We start from the raw sequence: 18642 nt of genomic DNA on the forward strand, positions 1-18642 counted from the left end.
AAATGTGGCCCCTACACTCTGGCCACAGCCACCCTGTGCAGTGCTACAGACTGGGGCATGAGTGGCTGCAGAGGGAACCTGACAGTGCTGGTTGCCAGCTGGCTGAACACGAGCCAGCAGTGTGCCCAGCTGGCATGGAACACCAGTGCCATCTTGGCCTGTATCAGGAACAGTGTGGCCAGCAGGACTAGGGATGGAATTCTGCCCCTGTGCCCTGCCCCCTCACCTCAAGCACTCTGGGCCCCTTGCTGCAAGAGAGATCTGGAAGTGCTGGAGTGGGTCCAGAGGAGGGCAACCAGACTGGGGAAGGGACTGGAGGGAAAGTCTGATGAGGTGAGGCTGAGGGAGCTAGGGGTGTTTAGCCTGGAGAAGAGGAGACTCAGGGGGGACCTTATCACACTCTACAACTAACTGAAGGGAAGCTGTAGTCAGGTGTGGGTCAGGCTCTGCTTCCAGGCAACTTTGTGAGAGGATGAGAGGGCATGGCCTGAAGCTGTGCCAGGGGAGGTTTAGGTTGGATGTTAGGAAGCACTTCCTCATGGAAAGGGGAGTCAGACACTGGAAAGGACTGCCCAGGGAGGTGGTGGAGTCGCTGTCCCTGGAGGTGTTTAGGGAGGATTGGATGTGGCACTCGGTGCCATGGTCCGGTCGGTGTGGCACTGTTAGGTCATAGGCTGGACTTGAAGATCTCAGAGGTCTATTCCAGCCTCAGTAGCGCTGTGATTCTGTGGTTTTATGCTCTTCTGCTCCTTGTACAGAGCTGGTCTTTCCACACTTGAAGTTTTCTTTCCTTGATTTTAAGCCTGAAACACAGCATTGTGAGTTTTTATGTGTTTGTGCCTCCCTTTTCCTGCAGAGTGAGCTACAGCTCAGAAAAAACTTCTTTGCAGGTCTGGCAAAGACAAGGTGGTGGTTAGGTTAACTTTACTGAGAAGAGGTCTGCACTGGGAGCTGAGCCTCGTCACACCTGGCTGGCTGCAGCAGGGCTGATGGTCACACCTCCTCCAACAGGAGCAAGATCTTTCATCAAAGCTAACTAAAGTTCAGTATCCCCTTTTCCCAAGGGTGTTTTGCTCAGCATCCCTTCCCTTGGGTGCCCTCTGCAGAGTTTTTCTCCTTCTCTAGTATCAGTAACCTGGAGGGGGTGAGGAAACTATTTTCAGAGTAGTTAAAGTTCTATTGTGGAAGTGTTTTCATCTCTGTGTTCCTTAGGTTTATGCAGGCAAATACCAAGCTGTGCCATGGAGGAAGGAAATGATTTTTTTTTGCCATAAATGACAAGAAATCTCTCACAAAGTCACAGACTCCCTTCCCAGCAGGCTGCTTCCCTTGCTTGGAGGGAAGAGCCTGCAAAGGCTCAGTTTGACAAGTCAGGGAGCTCTGCAAGGACCATGTAAATAATCTTCCATGTGTTTTCTTTACAAAACACAGCCAAAGGGCAACCTTCTCCTGCAGGCCCTAAAGGCTGCTTCAGGCTGAGGGTCCCCCAGCCCCTGCAGTAGGATGAACATCCAGGATGTGTTGGGTGCTGCTCGGGATCTCCGCTCAGGCAAGTAGGAAATAGATGGAAGTAAGCAAGCTCCCCAGAGGTGGGTTTGAAGTGAGCAGAGTTGCCTGGTCCTTCAGTTGAACTCTAATGCTGGGTGGTGGTGGTGGAATGGTGCTGCCGTCAAGCAGTGATCTCAGACCAAGAAGAGTTACCCACACAGCCTTGGAGGAGGTTCAGAGACCACAGACTTAAACATCTCTCACCCTTAAGAGATTGTCAGCCCTGAAATGAAGCAGAATGGCAGAGGGGTGAAGCACGCCTGTTCTTGTCTCTGCTGTGCTCAGGGAAAGGAAGGAGGCTTCTGTGGTAGTTTCTGCAGAGGTGTTTTCCCTGGAGGGTGATGATATCAACCAGGAAGAGAAAAATCTGCACTGAAACACAGCTGAGATTATATTTCTGTATAGGAGGCTGGGAGCCCTTACTGCTGTACAGAGAGAAATGCTTTGTCACAGTGCCAAGGGCATGGGGAAACCAGCAAATGGTTCTGGGTTTAAATGCACCCCAGAGTTTCTAGCCAGCTGTGCTCTCAAACAGCTCCTTGGGTGCTCTTGCTCCTCCTGCAGCAGCAGGGAGGGAATCATTGGGTGTGAGCACTGTGGCTTTCTGGAAGGCTCTGAGGAACATGGTGCAAAGCCACTGTGTTCCTGACTTACAGAAGGAGCCTCTTGAAACACTTCTTTTTATTGAGCATTGCCTTTTGCAGAAGCACTCAGACATTTGGTGCCTAAAGGGGGCAGAGAGTCATGCTTAATACTTATTTTTTGGGAGATTCTTTCCTTTAAGAAATCCTATGTATAATATAAATATATATACACACATTATATATATATATATATATATCATAGAATGTTAGAGGTTGGAAGGGACCTCAAGAAATCAAGTCCAACCCCCCTGCCAGAGCAGGATCACTTAGGGTAGTCTGCACAGGAATGCATCCAGATGGGGTTTGAAAGCCTTCAGAGAGGGAGACTCCACAACCTCTCTGGGCAGCCTGCGCCAGGGCTCTGGCACCCTCACTGGAAAGAAGTTTCTCCTCATGCTGAGCTGAAACCTTCTCTGTTCAAGTCTGTATCCTTTGTTCCTTGGCTTATTACTGCACACCACTGAAAAGAGCTTGGCCCCCTCCACTTGCCCCCCACCCCTCAGCTATTGATAGACATTGATCAGATCCCCTCTCAGTCTTCTCTTCTCCAGAACTAACAGCCCCAGGGCTCTCAGTCTCTCTTCACAGGGGAAATGCTCAAGCTCCCAAATCCTCCTTCTCCTGGCTCTCCCTTGGACTCTCTCCAGCAGGTCTCTGTCTTTCTGGAACTGAGGAGCCCAGAACTGGACAGAGGATTGCAGCTGTGGTCTCAGCAGGGCAGAGCAGAGGGGGAGCAGAACCTCCCCAGCCCTGCTGGCCACACTTTTCTTGCTGCACCACCCAGGATGCCATTGTCTCTCTTGGCCACCAGGGCACATTGCTGTCCCATGGTATGTATCTGTATACACATAACAGTTGTACCAAGGGGCTGTCAGGATCTGGACAGATCTGGGATTTCTTGGTTTGGTTTGGTATTTGTTTTGGAGTTTTTCTGAGTCTTTTCTTAAGCTGCACCTTGCCTTCTTCAGCTTGCTTTTTGAGCTGGTAGGCATGGGAGAGCAATTCTCCTCAGGGTCTCAGTCCTCTTCATGGGCTGGTGGAGGCCAGGTCAGAGCCTTGTGAAGCTTCTGTGGCTGCTAAAGGCTCTGCACCAGCCAAGGTGGAGCAATTGGTCATTGCCAGGCCCTGATCATTGTGTGTTGTGCCTGGCTTGGGTTACTGAGTCTGTGGGATGATCCATTCAGAGACCCACAGCCTGGAGCTCCAGGATGGGTCATTCCAGTTACTCCTCTCTTTGTTTTGAGATCCAGACAGGTCATACCACGCTGTAGCACAGAGCATCGGCTGGAACAGCACAGAGCAGATGTAAGGGCAACATTCAATCATGGTTTATACAGAGCAGCACCACTTGGTGGTCCGTGCTGAAGCCTTTCTCCCGTTTCCTTGCTGGTTCCCATCAGCTCAGCTGCTCTGGGACCTTCCCACTCTCGAATCTCTTGCTGAGAGGTGGCATCCTTTGACAGACCCAGGCCTACACTATGTCGACACTCTCCCCAAGGGTGTTTGACCTCCTGGATTTAGAGATTTCCACCTCACTTGGTGCTTTCTGCTTGAGGTGCAGCTTTTGGTAGAGCTTTTCCCTGAAGGGGAGGCAGAGGAAGAAATAAATGACGGGGTCCAGGCAGACGTTGGCGGCGCAGAGGACCAGGGTGAACTCCTTTGCGTAGAAGAGGGTGGTCCTGGCCTGGCAGGAGAAGCGGGAGCTGGTCTGGCTGAGGGTGTAGGGGATCCTGCAGAGGTGGTAGGGCACGAAGCAGACGACGAAGACGAACATGATGCTGAATATGTTGCGGCTGCTCTTCCTCTTGGCCGCCTCGGAGTTCCTGCGGAACTTCCGGTAGGAGCTGTAGATCTTCTTCGAGATGGAGGTGTAGAAAACGATCAGCAGGAGGAAGACAACCCAGAAGATGCCCGTGCAGATGTAGCTGGAGGCCTTGTGCCACTGCCTGCCCAGCTCGCTCTTCAGGCCTATGCATTTCCTGGAGTAGTTCTCTTCCGTGGCTTCGTTGGTCAGGATCATGTTTGGGAGGGAGATGAGCAGCAGCAGCAGCCATATGACCACAGAGACCGCCTTGCTGTAGCTGACGGTGTGGACGAGGGAGGTGAAGAGAGGCTTGACGATCTTGTAGTACCTGTCGAAGCCGATGAGGCCGAAGAAGGCGATGCCGATGTACATGTTGGCGTAGAACACCACAGCCGAGTACCTGCAGACGAAGGCGTTGAGCTGGGGAGGTGCAACCTCCGAGTCGGCCAGGATCTTGAAAGGGAAGGTCAGGCTCATAAGGAGGTCAGCAACGACGATGTTCTTGAGATAGACAATGAAGCTCTTCTGGCTGGAAACGGAGAGGAAGACCCATGCTGCCACCGCGTTCAGCAGCAGCCCCACGAGGAAGATGAGGCAGTAGACCAGGGGGATGACTGTGGTGGTGATCACTGTGCTGTGGCTGCAGTTGTTGTCCGTGGAGTTGCTGCTGGAGTTGGGCATCTTCCGGTGGCTTTGTGCCTGCGAGCAGAGAGAGGTGATCTCGGTCAGAGGAAGTGGTGCTGTGCTTGCCAGTGAGCAGTGCAAGGGTTCTGCCCTTGCTCCATGCTGAACCTGGCAACCTTCTCAGCCATCAGCACCTGGGGACACAGGGGTGGTGTTTTCCAGTCTCACTGCTTTGATGCTGTTACAGAATCACAGAATCAAACAGGTTGGAAGAGACCTCCAAGATCAAGTCCAACCTACCACCCAGCCCTATCCAATCAACTGGACCATGGCACTAAGTGCCTCATCCAGTCCCTTCTTAAACACTGCCAGGGATGTTGACACCACCACGTCCCTGGGCAGCACATTCCAATTCTTTCTGTGAAGAACTTCTTTCTAAGGTCAAGCCTAAACCTCCCCCTGTGCAGCTTGAGACTGTGTCCTCTTGTTCTGGTGCTGGGTGCCTGGGAGAAGAGACCAACCCCCACCTGGCTACAACCTCCCTTCAGAGAGTTGTAGAGAGCAATAAGGTCTCCCCTGAGCCTCCTCTTCTCCAGGCTAAGCAACCCCAGCTCCCTCAGCCTCTCCTCACAGGGCTTGTGCCCCATACCCCTCACCAGCCATGTTGCCTTTCTCTGGACACATTTGAGCATCTCAGCATCTTTCTGGAATTGAGGAGCCCAGAACTGGACACAGGACTCAAGGTGTGGCCTAACCAGTGCAGTGTACAGGGGCAGAATGACTTCCCTGCTCCTGCCGGCCACACTACCCCTGATCCAGGCCAGGATGTTCAAGGGCATGCTGCTGCTTTCAACAGAGAAAATCCATCTGTTTCTGTTTGACTTCAACCCCTCAAGCCCTGTGCTGCCCCTTTTCCCTGTGAACTAGAAGTGGGATGGAGCTGTGGTGCTTTTGCACATTAACCCTTAGGGACCAGCGTGTACTTTTAGCCTTGGATTACCAGGAAGCAAGGATGTTCCTTGGCCAAACGTTCTGGTTTGTATACAGGCACAGAAAACATCCTGTCAGGCAGGCCTGGAAGTGCCTTGCAAGCCTTGTGAGCAGCCACCACAGCTTACTTTAAACTTTGCCTTCAGCAGCAGGACGTGCTGGAGCCTGTCTGCGTGGTAGCTTCGCACGGAGGCTGGAGCTGTCCTCTCGTGTCCTTCAGACTGACATTTCAGAGGATGTCCAGAAAGAATCACATCTGCTGTCTGCTTGCTTTGACAGAATGTTTATGGGGGTGGATTCCCCTCTCTAGGGAGGGCAGAGACACAGCACTGCTGGGTTTGGCAAAGGAAAAGCTAAGCTACTGGAAACTACGTGCCTGTGGAGCTGGGGGAAAAAAAGCCCAGCCTCATCTCTCAGAAAAGAAAGAGTTTTCTTGATGCTACAGCTCAGAGTCAGCAGCTGATGCCTGCATGGAGCAGACTGGAACCTTAGTGCACCTTTGCAGTGACTAGAAATGGAAATTTCCTTTCAAAGAGGCACAGTTACTGCCTTTGGTGTGGGGGCTTCTATATGTCTAGCAGGCACTGGAAAGGACTGGCCAGCTTTGTGCTGTTCTGGAGCAGGTATTATACCTAAACCATTAGGTGTCACAGGATTACAGGCTCACAGGATGTCAGGGGCTGGAAGAGACCTCCAGAGATCTTCAGGTCTAACCCCCTTGCCAGAGCAGCACCATAGAATCCAGCACAGGTCACACAGGAACACATCCAGATGGGGCTGGAAAGGCTCCTGAGAAGGAGACTCCACAACCTCTCTGGGCAGCCTGTTCCAGGGCTCTGTGACCCTCACAGTGAAGAAGTTTCTCCTCATGTTGAGGTGGAACCTCCTGTGCTGCAGCTTACATCCATTGCCCCTTGTCCTATCCCAGGGTGCAGCTGATCAGTGCCTGTCCCCTGCCTCTTGACCCCCAGCCCTCAGCTATTTATAGGCATTGATTAAATCCTCTCTGTCTTCTCCTCTCCAGGCTACAAATCCCCAGGGGTCTCAGCCTCTCCTCACAGGGCAGTGCTCCAGTCCATCATCCTGGTAGCTCTCTGCTGGATTCTCTCCAGCAGATCCCTGTCCACCTTTGTGTTCACACCTGAAGCCTGCAGCTCATCTCCTGGTAGTTCTCCCCTACCAGGACCTGCCATCCTGGCTGCCTAAGCTCACTGGTCAGCAGGGTGTTTGGTTGGGTTGTTAAAGGACAAAGGTGGTGTGGAGGGCAGTGTTCTATCTGCCACCTGAATAGGTGTGTTAGGATTAGGAGGTGGTAATGGCTAAGGTCTGGGGTGACCCTGCTAAAGCTCAAAGGATCTCCACTTTGCCCTCTGTATCCTTCAAACACCCACTCAGGCAGCTGAAAAGCACCAGTACCAACTGGTGTTTTCACTTGAGATGGGAACACACTGTACTTGAAAACTCTTCTCTTCCCCCTGCCAAAGCCAGGCTAGAACTCTGCCAGCCTTTCAGTGCCAATGGCTTGTCCTTACCTGTCTTGGTTTGACTGCTGTAGTGTTTCTTGTTAAGGGCCTAGAGTGCCTTCCATTCTCTGGCGTAGGACCTCAGCTCTTGCTGGGAGACCTGTGTGAGAGACAGGAGAATAGTTGTCAGGGTTGTGTATGGCCCACAGGAGAGTGTAATCCTGCAGTGCTGAGGACCATCTCATGATCTCCACTGCAGATGAATCTTCAGCTCTTCCTGCAGGACTGAAACCAAAATGGGTTAGGGATGACAGAGTCATAGAGCAATCATGTTCAACCTAGAGCCCATCATGGGTAATGTTAGAGGCTTCTGTGTTCCCCCCTGCTGTGCTTTATGTCAGTTGAGTTCACCATCAGTTTCATCTGCTTCTGGTAACCAGAACATCCTCTCCTGGTGAGAAGAGGAGGACTTGCAGTGGCTCCACCAAGTGATGCACACCTTGGAATGAACATAGACCCTCACCCCTTGTTCCACACTGGGTTCTCAGATGGAACCAATGAACAGTCCTCATCTGGTATTAATTAGAGGTCAGTTTACTATTTGAGGTGGTGACTGAACTTCAGGATTCTTTTTTTTCACCCCTTCCCCCCAGTTCTTAGAATGTTGCTACTGTTTTGCTGCTGTGTAACCTTGCTCTCTGCTGCTGTGTGTTGGAGGGGGTGGGTGAGCCCCCCACTGCAGGCTGTGTCCTGTGTGTAGGAAGAGCCTTCCATGGCTAAGCAGCAGTTCAGGTTCCAGTGCTTGGTCCTGCAGAAAGTCAATGGAACAATTTGATCTGGTAGAACATGTGGAGGTTAGGAACTTTCCCAGCTTGCAGATTGCAGTGTCTGGGCCAAGTGCACCCAGGAGAGCTACATAAACCTTTGCAAACAAAGGGAAGTCATTCTGCCCTGTGCTCAGCACTGGTTAGGCCACACCTTGAGTCCTGTGTCCAGTTCTGGGCTCCTCAGTTTAAGAAGGACATTGAAACACTTGAAGGTGTCCCAGAGAAGGGCAACAAAGCTGGGGAGGGGTCTGGAGCACAGCCCTGTGAGGAGAGGCTGAGGGAGCTGGGGTTGCTTAGCCTGCAGAAGAGGAGGCTCAGGGGAGACCTTCTTGCTGTCTACAACTCCCTGAAGGGAGGTTGTAGCCAGCTGGGGGTTGGTCTCTTCTCCCAGGCACCCAGCCCCAGAACAAGAGGACACAGTCTCAAGCTGTGCCAGGGGAGGTTCAGGCTGGAGGTGAGGAGAAAGTTCTTCCCAGCAAGAGAGATTGGCCCTTGGGATGTGCTGCCAAGGGAGGTGGTGGAGTCACCGTGCCTGGAGGTGTTCAAGAGGGGATTGGATGTGGCACTTGGAGCCATGGTTTAGCTGTCAGGAGGTGTTGGGTAATAGGTTGGACCTGATGATCTTTGAGGTCTTTTCCACCCTGGCTGATTCTGTGATTCTATGATATGGTGTTCAAGCTCTTACACTGTCATTTGTCACCCTTCCTAACAAAGTGCCTTCATGAAGGCAGTTATTTTTCCTTGGCTTCTGTAACTGGGCTGTCAGATCTCAAAGTTCACAGCTGCTTTACTGAACATTAGAAGCTTCTGGGTGTTTTGTTTTGTTTTTCCCCTCACCCTGAAGACAGGGAAGGTCCTGCAGGGCCGAGGGCACATTTTAGCTATTTATGGAAGTTAATGCAGCTTCCTGATTAATGAATGTGCAATGCAATTACTGGGTCAGGAATTTGTTGACAGCAGTCACTGTACCCAGAAGTCTTTTTTGAACTGCAAAATGGAGTTATCAGGGGAGAAGATCATGCCAGATGTTGTCTCTGATGTTATGAGACATCTAGAGAGGGACAGCAAGACAGAACAACTGGGTGCTGAGTTGGGCTGAAAGAGAAATGTTTTCTGAAGAGTTTCTTTCTGGTGTGGTCCGGGCCTGTGGTCCTGGCTGGTGTAACACAGGCAGAAAGCAGCCCCAGTTTAGCCCCTCTGGTGGGAGCTGCTTGCCCTGCTGGTCTGAAGCTCCTGCTTGCAGCAGAGGACATGAGTGGCTGCTGACTGGGAACCATCAGGGCAGACTGCTGTGGTCTCCTCATGGGACTTGAAAGGGTGAGCATCCTCAGGTGTTCCACAGGAGCTGGGCTGATGGAGGGAGTAAACCAGGGCTCTCTGTGAGTTCAGAGCTGCAGGGGCTGACCAAGGGAAAGCCCTCCCCACAGGTCACCCAGGCCTTTCTCAGCCAGAGCCAGCTCAGGGCTGGTTGCTGTCTTTCCACAGAGTTGCCCAGGCTGGCAGCTGGTGGGTGGAGATGTTCAGGGTCCATGGTGGTTGTTGCTGCTCTCCTTTGGGAGGCCGTTTGCCGTGGTGACCATGGAGATGGGTTGGCACGTGTGGCTTCTGGCCAGCTTGCCAAGAGACCAAGATTTCATTCTTTTTCTGTTCTTAGGACAACATTTGTTCTAAGCCAATGTCTGGCCTGTAATACTGCAGAGAATTAAAGTATGCACAACACACCCAGTCCTAGTCCAGCCTTTTAGAATGCTGAGTTGGGTGGTGGCAGTTGCTTGGGGGTTGGGTGAGCATGGGGACCTGTGGAGGTGCAGAGCACTGACAGCTGCCCTGGCTGAGGGTGGTCCCTCACCATGGCATAGACTCATAGAATTGTTAGGGTTGGAAAGGACCTCAAGGATCATCCAGGTCCAACCCCCTGCCATGGGCAGGGACACCTCACACTACAGCAGGTTGCTCACAGCCACATCCAGCCTGGCTGCAAACACCTCCAGGCATGAGGCTTCCACCACCTTCCTGGGCAACCTGTGCCAGGCTCTCACCACCCTCATGGGGAACAACTTCTTCCTCACATCCAATCTGAATCTCCCCACTTCTAGTTTTGTTCCATTCCCCCCAGTCCTATCACTGCCTGATAGCCTAAAAAGTCCCTCCCCAGCTTTCTTGTAGCCCCCTTCAGATACTGGAAGGCCACAATTAGGTCTCCTTGGAGCCTTCTCTTCTCCAGACTGAACAACCTCAGCTCTCTGTCTCTCTCCATAGCAGAGCAGCTCCAGCCCTCTGCTCATCCTTGTGGCCCTTCTCTGGACACCTTCCAGCACCACCAGATCCTTCCTGGCACAGAGGCTCCAGAACTGGCCCCAGAGCTCCAGCTGTGGTCTCAGCAGAGTGGAGCAGAGGGGCAGAATCCCCTCCCTGCCCCTGCTGGCCACACTTCTCTTGCTGCAGCCCAGGCTCTGCTTGGCTCTCTGGGCTGCCAGTGCTCACTGCTGGCTCCTGTTGAGCTTCTCCTCCCCCAGCACCCCCAGTTCCTTTTCTTCAAGGCTGCTCTCAAGCCAGTCCCTGCCCAGCCTGTATCAGTGCCTGGGATTGCCCCGACCCAGCTGCAGGACCTTGTCCTTGGTCTTGTTGAACCTCATGAGGTTGTCATGGGCTCACCTCTTGGTGGTCGCCAGCTTGACCTAGCACCCTCCTTCATGGCACTTCAGCTGAGCTCACAAGCAGGGCAGTGCTGTTAACCTCTTAATGTGCCACCCGTTAGTGCAAGTGGCATTCAGCAGTGACTGTTCTGGCACAGAGTTTCCTGGCTGGAAAATGATCAGTTAGATCATAGGTGGTGGTGGTGTGCATGCTGTGAAGGCCAGGACAGAGTGAGTGTGGAGGGGAGCCCCCAGCTACTGAGAGCAGCAGCAGGTGAGAGTCTTTGTTTCTTGTTCAAACAGCAGGCTCAAGGGCAGCAGGGGCTGGTATCACAGGGTGAGGACACCTCAAGGGTATTTCTGTCTGCAAACCCCACCCAGCTTCATGTCTTACTGCCCCCAGCTCCTGATGCCACCTTACAAATGTGAAATAGCACAGCCTGATAAGTTCAGTTATTCATTCTGTTTTCATTTTGGGTTTTCTACAGTCTTGACTGACTCTAAACTCAGTCTTTTAGTGTGGGAAAGTTGGAGCCTGAGAAGTATCTGTGCAAACCCAGACTTGGGCAGTGCTCTGAGCTGTTCCCATGTAGGATCATTTTCAGATCTAACCCAAAGAATCCTTTTGGAGGAGTTTCGGAGGCTTTTTAGTTAAGTCTCAACCCTCCCTGCTGCATCTTCCTATCTTCTGTTGGTTATGGGATCTGAATTAGGGAGTGGTGAATGTGAGAGCCAAAGTTAGGAGCAGTGCTTTGAGCTGTTCCCATGCAGAATAATTTTCAGATCTAACCCAAAGAATCCTTTTGGAGGAGTTTTAGTTAAGTCTCAACCCTCCCTCCTGGATCCTTTCTTCCATCAGTTATGGATCTGAATTAGGGAATGGTAAGAGCCAAAGTTAGGAGCAGTGCTTTGAGCTGTGCTCATGCAGAATAATTTTCAGATCTAATCTACATAATCATTTTAGCAGAGTTTTGGAGGCTTTTTAGTTAAGTCTCAACCCTCCCTCCTGGATCCTTCCTATCTTCCATCAGTTATGGATCTGAATTAGGGAGCAGTGGCTGTGACAGTTAGAAGAAGTGCTTTGAGCTGTCCCCATGTAGGATCATTTTCAGATCTAACCCTAAATAATCAGTTTGGAGGAGTTTTGGAGGGTTTTTGGTTAAGTCTCAACTCTCCCTCCTGGATCCTTTCTGTCTTTCATCAGTTATGGGATCTGAATTGGGGAGTGGTGGCTGTGAGAGACAAAGTTAGGAGCAGGGTATTAGGAATGGTCAGTTGATGATTTGCTGTTTGAGGATTAAGCAGAAGAGCTTTTAGAAGCAAGTCTCCTATCAAACTTGGAGTTCTTCTAGTCTGAGTATGCCAATCAAACATTTTAATGATTGGTAGTTTGGGTTTTTTTTTGTCCTAAACCCTGAGGTATTGAAAAGACCTAAAACCATGGCTCGGGTGAAGGAACTGCTCCCTTTCATATTCCATTTTAACAGCAGCATTTGCCAGTTGAAATCTTTGATTTCTAACTCTCTTTTCTAATGTTTTAATCCCTTTTGAGCTTCACAGCTCTGTTTCCTCGGCCATAAACGCAAAGAAAAGCAGTTGCTGCCCAGCAGCTCTTACCTGTGCTGGAGCCGGCGGCGGCGGTGGTGGCTGGAGGTTGGTCCATGCCTCAGCCCCCACAGGCGCTCTCTGCTGTGGGCTTTGTGTGTTTATTTGCAAGCTCGTTTCTGCCCCAGCTCATTTGTTTGTGGTTTGCATAACACGTGGAGAGTTTCCTGCGCTGCTGATTTGCCGATTAAAAAAGAAAGGCGAAGGGCACCGTGGCGGCAGCTATGTGGAAAATCCGAAGGGGCATGCTCGGGAGCGTGGGGGAGGTAGAGAAACACCTCGTGGAAAGGAGAGGAGGAGAAAGTCACCTACGTGGTCCCTCTTCAGCTGGGGAGCAGATGTGGAGGACGAAGTCTTTACAGCTGCCTTGTCCTGTGGAGCAGGGTGAGGACGGTGGGAGCCGCGGCAGGTCCTTCACTCGCTGGCTGGAGCAGCCCTGCGCTGCTCCGCGGTGCCCAGCGGTGCCCAGCCCAGCTGGACACGCTCCAGGTCCTTAGGGAAGGCTTTGCCCTCCTGTTTCCAGTACCGGCGCCGGCAGCGGGCGGGTCGGGGCGCGCTGTGCCTGAGCAGGCGGCTTGGAGGGCTGGCAGCCAGATGTGCGCAGGGCTGGCAGCCAGATGTGCGGAGGGCTAGGTGCTGCAGATGGCCGCGGCTGTGTTTTCCTATGCTCCCACCAGCTTCCATCCAGGTCGGCGCTGAGCTGGTTTGGGAAGGGAGACGTTGTGCTTGCAGCGGGCAGAGCAGCGAAGGGCAGCTGCTTTCCGCTCGCAAAGGGTTCCCAGGCCTGGCTGCGACCTCTCCTGCACAGACGCTGCTGCGCCTGGGAGTGCCCTGGACCCGAGCCCGGGGCACGGCCTGGGGCTGCTCGGGGCGTGCTAAGAGCCGGAGGGAGGCAATCCTGGGATGAGTGCTGGATCCTCGGTGTATGGCAGCTTCTTTCTTCTTCTCTTTTGCTTTTCCTTTCTTCTTCTTTTTTTCCCCTTTTCTTATTTTCCTCTTTTTTTTTTTTTTTCTGATTTTTTCTTCCTTCTCCCCTCCTTTGCTGTCTTTCCTTCTCCCCTCCTTTGCTGTCTTTCCTTCTCCCCTCCTTTGCTGTCTTTCCTTCTCCCCTCCTTTGCTGTCTTTCCTTCTCCCCTCCTTTGCTGTGTTTGCTTGTTTGCTTTTCCCTTCGTGGTTGTGTGTTATGTTTGCAGACCTCCTCCTCAGGTCTGTAGGCAGGTGCTGGGATGTCAAAGTGTGGTTTCAGCTGGTTTTCTGAAGTGCCAGAGGTAGGGGCATGCTCTGGTCCCCTCTCAGCTGCGTTGTGTGCCTCAGGAGGAGAGGAGAGGGCTAAACTTGTGCCACAGGAAGAAGTGGTGAGTGCCAGAGGCTGCAAGTGTTAACGCTTCTCCTGATGGATGCCCACCCAATGTCCTGAGAAGGCTTTAGAGCAGCCCTTGCCTGGGCCTTTGCTCCCAGGGAAGCCTCTCCCTGCTGTCCATCATGGGCTATTGTTTTATCTGGAGTATGTTTTGGAAAAACACAGATTCTGCTTCCGTTCTCATCCTCCTTCCAGGCATGGGAACCAGCTGGAGAGGAGTCACGAGCTGGGAGCCCAGCTCCGTGCTGGGGGACCCCAGCTGCTGGGACACCAGAGCTGGTGGCAGCACAGGCTGCTTTTTCCTTCACAGCTGCAGCCCCATGCAGCCCTGGATCTGGACTCTGTGCAGGGCTGTGTCTCCCTGGGGAAGCACTGCTGTCCCCAGCTTGTGCCCAGGTGGGCATCTCGGAGTGGGCACCACATCTCCTTGGGAGAATCTGCTGCCAGAAGCTGGCATCAGGGGCTGCCTGTGGCTTTGCATCTCCCAGCTGCTCTGAGCTGTGGAGCCTGCTGCCTGGGGAGCCCTGCTGGAGCCAGCAGCTCTGGGCTGTGGAGTGAAGTGAAGAGATTTGTCCAAGGGCAAACCTGCTCTCTCTGCTTCTGCTCAGGCAGAACTTCTGCAGCCAGGGAGGATCAGGCAGGATGATGCGCAAAGCTTTGCAGGCAGCTCCCTGGAAGTCAGCCAGACTTTTCACCTCTTTTCATCCACCCTATTGGCACTTTCTGAAGCAAGGATGAGAGGAATGGGTCAGATAAAGCTTTAGCTGTCCTCAAGTGCTTTAAAACCCTCTGAGACAGAGGTTGTAATTCATTCCAAACCCTCCTCTTTCTTTGTGTTTGGTGTGGTGGTTTGGATTGTTGTTGTTGCTTTTTTCCCCTCAGGAGCAGAATCCTCAGGATCCCCTTTGGGACCAAGGTCAGCTTTCAGAGCCTGACCCACGACAAACTTTTTCCAGCACCTTCCTCCTCTAAGCCTAAAATTAAACCAAGCAACATCCCCTTTGTGCCCAGATGAAATCCTTGCAGAAGAGGAAGGAAAGTGCAGTCTGCCAAGAGAAGTGAGTGTGAAGGAGAAACATAAAATAAAGGACAAGAAGAACTTCTTGGCAAAGCAAAGTTGTCTACCAACCTCAGATGGATGTCTCCCTCCCAAGGGCAGCTCTTGCTCTGTGTGCATCCCCCCAGCTGTCTGTTGGGCTGGTCAAAGGCCTAGCAGAAGGGAAAGTTTGAGCAGTGAGAAAAGAGCTGCAACATTCCAAAGCTGTTCCCATTGTTCCAAGGGATTGAGTGTTTAGCAAACAGCTGAGTAACCTTTTTTTCTTGTTTTGCTGATTCATCAGGCACTCAGGGCTCCTGCCTGCAGCCAGCAGTGTGGATGGGGCTGCCAACCTCTGCATGGCAGGAGCAGTCCTTCTGCTGGCTCCTGTGGCCAACTTGTCGCTGAAAGCCTGGGCTCTGGTGCAGTGAACTCCACACCACGCAGCAAAGATTCTTGTTTGCAGACTCAGCACCTCTAAGCAAGCCTGCAGTAAAGCCAAGGGCATGGCCCAGGCTGGCAGCCACCTCTCCAGGTGCCATTCAGCTTTGATCACCAGAGCAGAAGGGGTAGCTTGCTTCTGCTTGCCTTCTCCACACCCTCCCACCAGGCTGCTTGCCAGGGGCACCAGCACAGCTGCTGCCTTCCCCAGGCTCCTGTGAACTGCAGTGACAGGAGCTGGACTTTCTCCTCCTGCTTCTGCTTGGAGAGAGGCTGAGGAGGTGGTTCCAGAGCAGGTCTCAGCAGACATCAGGATTTCCATGGGAGATTCAGTCTCCTATTGCCCCTTGCTGCCAAGGGGCTGGAGGTGTTAGGCTGCAGGGAGTTCTGGTTTAGACACTGTCCCTAGCAGGTTACTTCTGCCTCCCCATTTGTTATTTTTCCCACTTTGCCCAAAGTGTCCCAACCCCACCTCTATGCTTGCCATGGGCAGCAGAGGTGACTGGGCACCCTGTGGGGCCTGGAGGAGTGCAAGGGGAATTCCTGCCAGGAGGAACTGAACTTGGCTTTCTGCAGGTGGCTCTTGCACTTCAGCACATCCAGGGGTCACCAATGCTCCTTGTATGAGAGCAGGAGGGTCTTCTCCACCTCTGTGTTACTGCTTGTGGAGTATCTCAGGCTTCCTGCAGGTGTGCTCAGGGCCTGCCAGGAGGTGTAGATGTGCCCTGCTCCTGGGTGCAGAACTCGGGACCTGGATCTAGCTATTTTCCACAGTGCAGAACAAATTCTCTTCTCTGTTTTCTGAAGCACAGTGTCCCTCCTTGGGCTGTTTAGGTGATTTATGGCTGATTGGCAGCCCAGCCATAGGCCTCCATCCCTGAGTGACTCAGGAGTGTGTTATTTTTAGATCTATGAAGTAGACCTCTCCTGGCTAACTAAGGTGACTGTGAGCACAGGCAGGTATCTGCACTGCCCTTGCAGTACTCCTGCCTCAGAGAAGGCAGAGCTCAGACCCAGCCATCCCATCCTGTCCAACTGTAGGTGAGCTCCTTGGTTCTGCAGAGCAGGAGCTGCCCCTTTCCTCAGCATGGTCCCATCCCAGGACTGATTTTCTGCTCAGTCTCACTGCTCTGGTTAGAGGGAGAAATGCATCCTGCTTCTGTCTTCACCTGGGTTTGAGAGAGCCCAGATCTCAGTTTTCTCTGGGATGCCACTGGTGGCTAAAGACTGCTCAAGGTAGTAACCAAGTGCCCATGAGGAAATGGCCACATGGAGTTCTGCACATAGCTGTGTATGGTCTTTCCTTCTTGGTGGGAGCAGCTATGGAAACTTTCAGTCATGGGACCCTGTTGTCCTTCCATTGTGTAAATAAAAGCAGTAAACTTCCTTCATGCCTTTTTGCCTGCAGATTGCCTTTTTTAGAGTCAAAGCAGCCACAGCTCCCAGGCTCTGAGCTCTGCAGCAGAGGCTGAGGGAGCTGGGGTTGCTTAGCCTGGAGAAGAGGAGGCTCAGGGGAGACCTTCTTGCTCTCTCCAGCTCCCTGAAGGGAGGTTGTAGCCAGGTAGGGGTTGGTCTCTTCTCCCAGGCACCCAGTACCAGAACAAGAGGACACAGTCTCAAGCTGTGCCAGGGGAAGTTTAGGCTGGAGGTGAGGAGAAAGTTCTTCACAGAGAGAGTTGTTGGCCATTGGAATGTGCTGCCCAGGGAGGTGGTGGAGTCCCCATCCCTGGAGGTGTTCAAAAAAGGTTTGGATGTGGCACTTGGAGCCATGGTTTGGTTGTCAGGTGGTGTTGGATGAGAGGTTGGACTTGATGATCTCTGAGTTCTTTTCCAGCCTTATTGATTCTATGATTCTGTGGTCACTGGAGAGTCCAGGAAAGAAGCTGTTAGCACCCAGAGCTGTGGTGCCTCAAGTATCTTGCAGCATCAGGGCTTTTGCCTGGTGGGTTTACACTTCAGCTTTCTTCACTGACATGGCAGGCTTAGGTGGTTTCCTGCCGGTGTCACATCCCCAAACATTACAGCACTGCACTGTCAGCTTCCCCACTGCCTGCCCCACCACACTGCTGCCTGCCTGACCCTGGCAGCACTGAGTGACCAGTGCTGGAGGGGCAGGAGCATCTTAGCCTTCCAGGAAAGGTGTTTTCCTGGAGAAATCTCCTGGTTTCTCCATGTGGCAGAGTGTTGGTTGCTGGCCTGGTGGAGGGTGGCAGCATGGGGGCATGTGAGGTCCCTGCAGCCACATCCAGACCAGGCTGTGGGGCTGCCAGGCTGGCAGTGGGAACTGCTTACAGGATTTGCCAGTTCTGCACATTCTAAAGCAGGAAGTTGAACGTCAGAAGTTCCATCCCAACAATGAGGAGCAACCACTTCACTGTAAGGGTGCTGGAGCCCTGGAGCAGGCTGCCCAGAGAGGTGGTTGAGTCTCCATCTCTGGAGACATTCCAAACCCACCTGGATGTGTTCCTGTGTGACCTGTGCTGGATTCTATGGTCCTGCTCTGGCAAGAGGGTTGGACTGGATGATGTTTGGAGGTCCCTTCCAACCCCTAACATCCTGTGAGTCTGTGGTCTTGTGCAGCCTAGCAGTGGGGTTTCTATGTCCTGAAGTGGATATATTGCTTAGCTTGGCTCCTAGCTGCCTGCATATCCTTGTTCCTCCCTCCTCTGCTGCTGTGCCTCCCTCCAAGAAAAGGCAGAGGATGCTTCAGAAGAGGAAGGGAAGCATCTTGTTGGCAAGTCTGGGAGCATTAGCAGAAAGCTGTCTTGTGTGCTGTGCATATGGCAGGGCAGGCTGCTCCTTAGCTGCGTGTGGAGATGGGTGCAGCACCACGAGCACAGCACCTTGCTGCTGCCTGCCCTTGGTTTGTCAGTCCTGCCTGGTGGAGTTCTGGGGGTGTGGATGTTGGACAGGCTGCAGTTTTGTGCTATCTTCACTTCCCTGAAGAGCACAGCTTGTTCTGGTGGCTGTAAATAGCCATCCTATGTTCAGCCCTCAGCTGGTGACATCTTCCTTCTCCCTCTAACTTCACTTTTATCTGCTGTGCTATTCCCCCCCCCCCCCCCCAACCCCTTTCATGTTTTTTGTTGTTGTTTGGAGCTTCTGCTGCCTGTCCTTGTGCTTGAAAGACCACACAAAGTAAACAGAGAAGTTCAGCTACCATCAAGGTTGCTGCTGCATTTGAACAGAGGTTTCCAACAGGCTGCTGGGGATGGAGTTTGCCAAGCGCTGTGTGAGTGGTTCTGTAGTGATGCAGGGATCAATGTGCAGCATGCTCCCATACTCCTCAGGTCCAAAACCCAGGCTCCTGACTGTTGAAAATGTTACCATACTCTGTCAGAAACAGGAAATTGCTGGAGTGACTCCCCCCAGTGTACAGATAAACTCAGAAACTGCTTTGCAAGGGGTCAGGAGTCATTGCAGAGGAAGCAGAGAAGCCAAGGGCAGGCGAGCAGAAGGGTGCCTGCTCTGGGCTGTGCTCACTGAAGAGCATCCTCTGCTTTATGGATATAGAATCACAGAATCATTTCAGTGGGAAAGGACCTTTAAGGTCATTGAATCCAACCATCCTCTAACTGTTTCGAGGCTGGTGCTGAACCATGTCTCTCAGCACCACATCTCTGCTTCTTGTAAACACCTCCAGGGATGGGAACTCCACCACCTC

At 52.5% G+C, this 18642-nt stretch overlaps 2 protein-coding genes across 2 annotated transcripts in view; one reads left to right on the forward strand and one right to left on the reverse strand.

The window, feature by feature from the left end:
- MED12L (mediator complex subunit 12L) overlaps positions 1-18642 on the forward strand; it is a 136249-nt gene that overhangs the window by 44124 nt on the left and 73483 nt on the right. The window lies entirely within an intron of this gene.
- LOC104301942 (P2Y purinoceptor 14) lies at positions 3303-4735 on the reverse strand. Its single transcript, XM_009902404.2, has one exon. It carries the CDS (start codon positions 4675-4677, stop codon positions 3664-3666), a length of 1014 nt encoding a protein of 337 aa, XP_009900706.1. The 5' UTR covers positions 4678-4735; the 3' UTR covers positions 3303-3663.

Source organism: Dryobates pubescens, chromosome 13, assembly GCF_014839835.1.
Source record: "Dryobates pubescens isolate bDryPub1 chromosome 13, bDryPub1.pri, whole genome shotgun sequence".
Lineage (NCBI taxonomy): Eukaryota > Metazoa > Chordata > Aves > Piciformes > Picidae > Dryobates > Dryobates pubescens.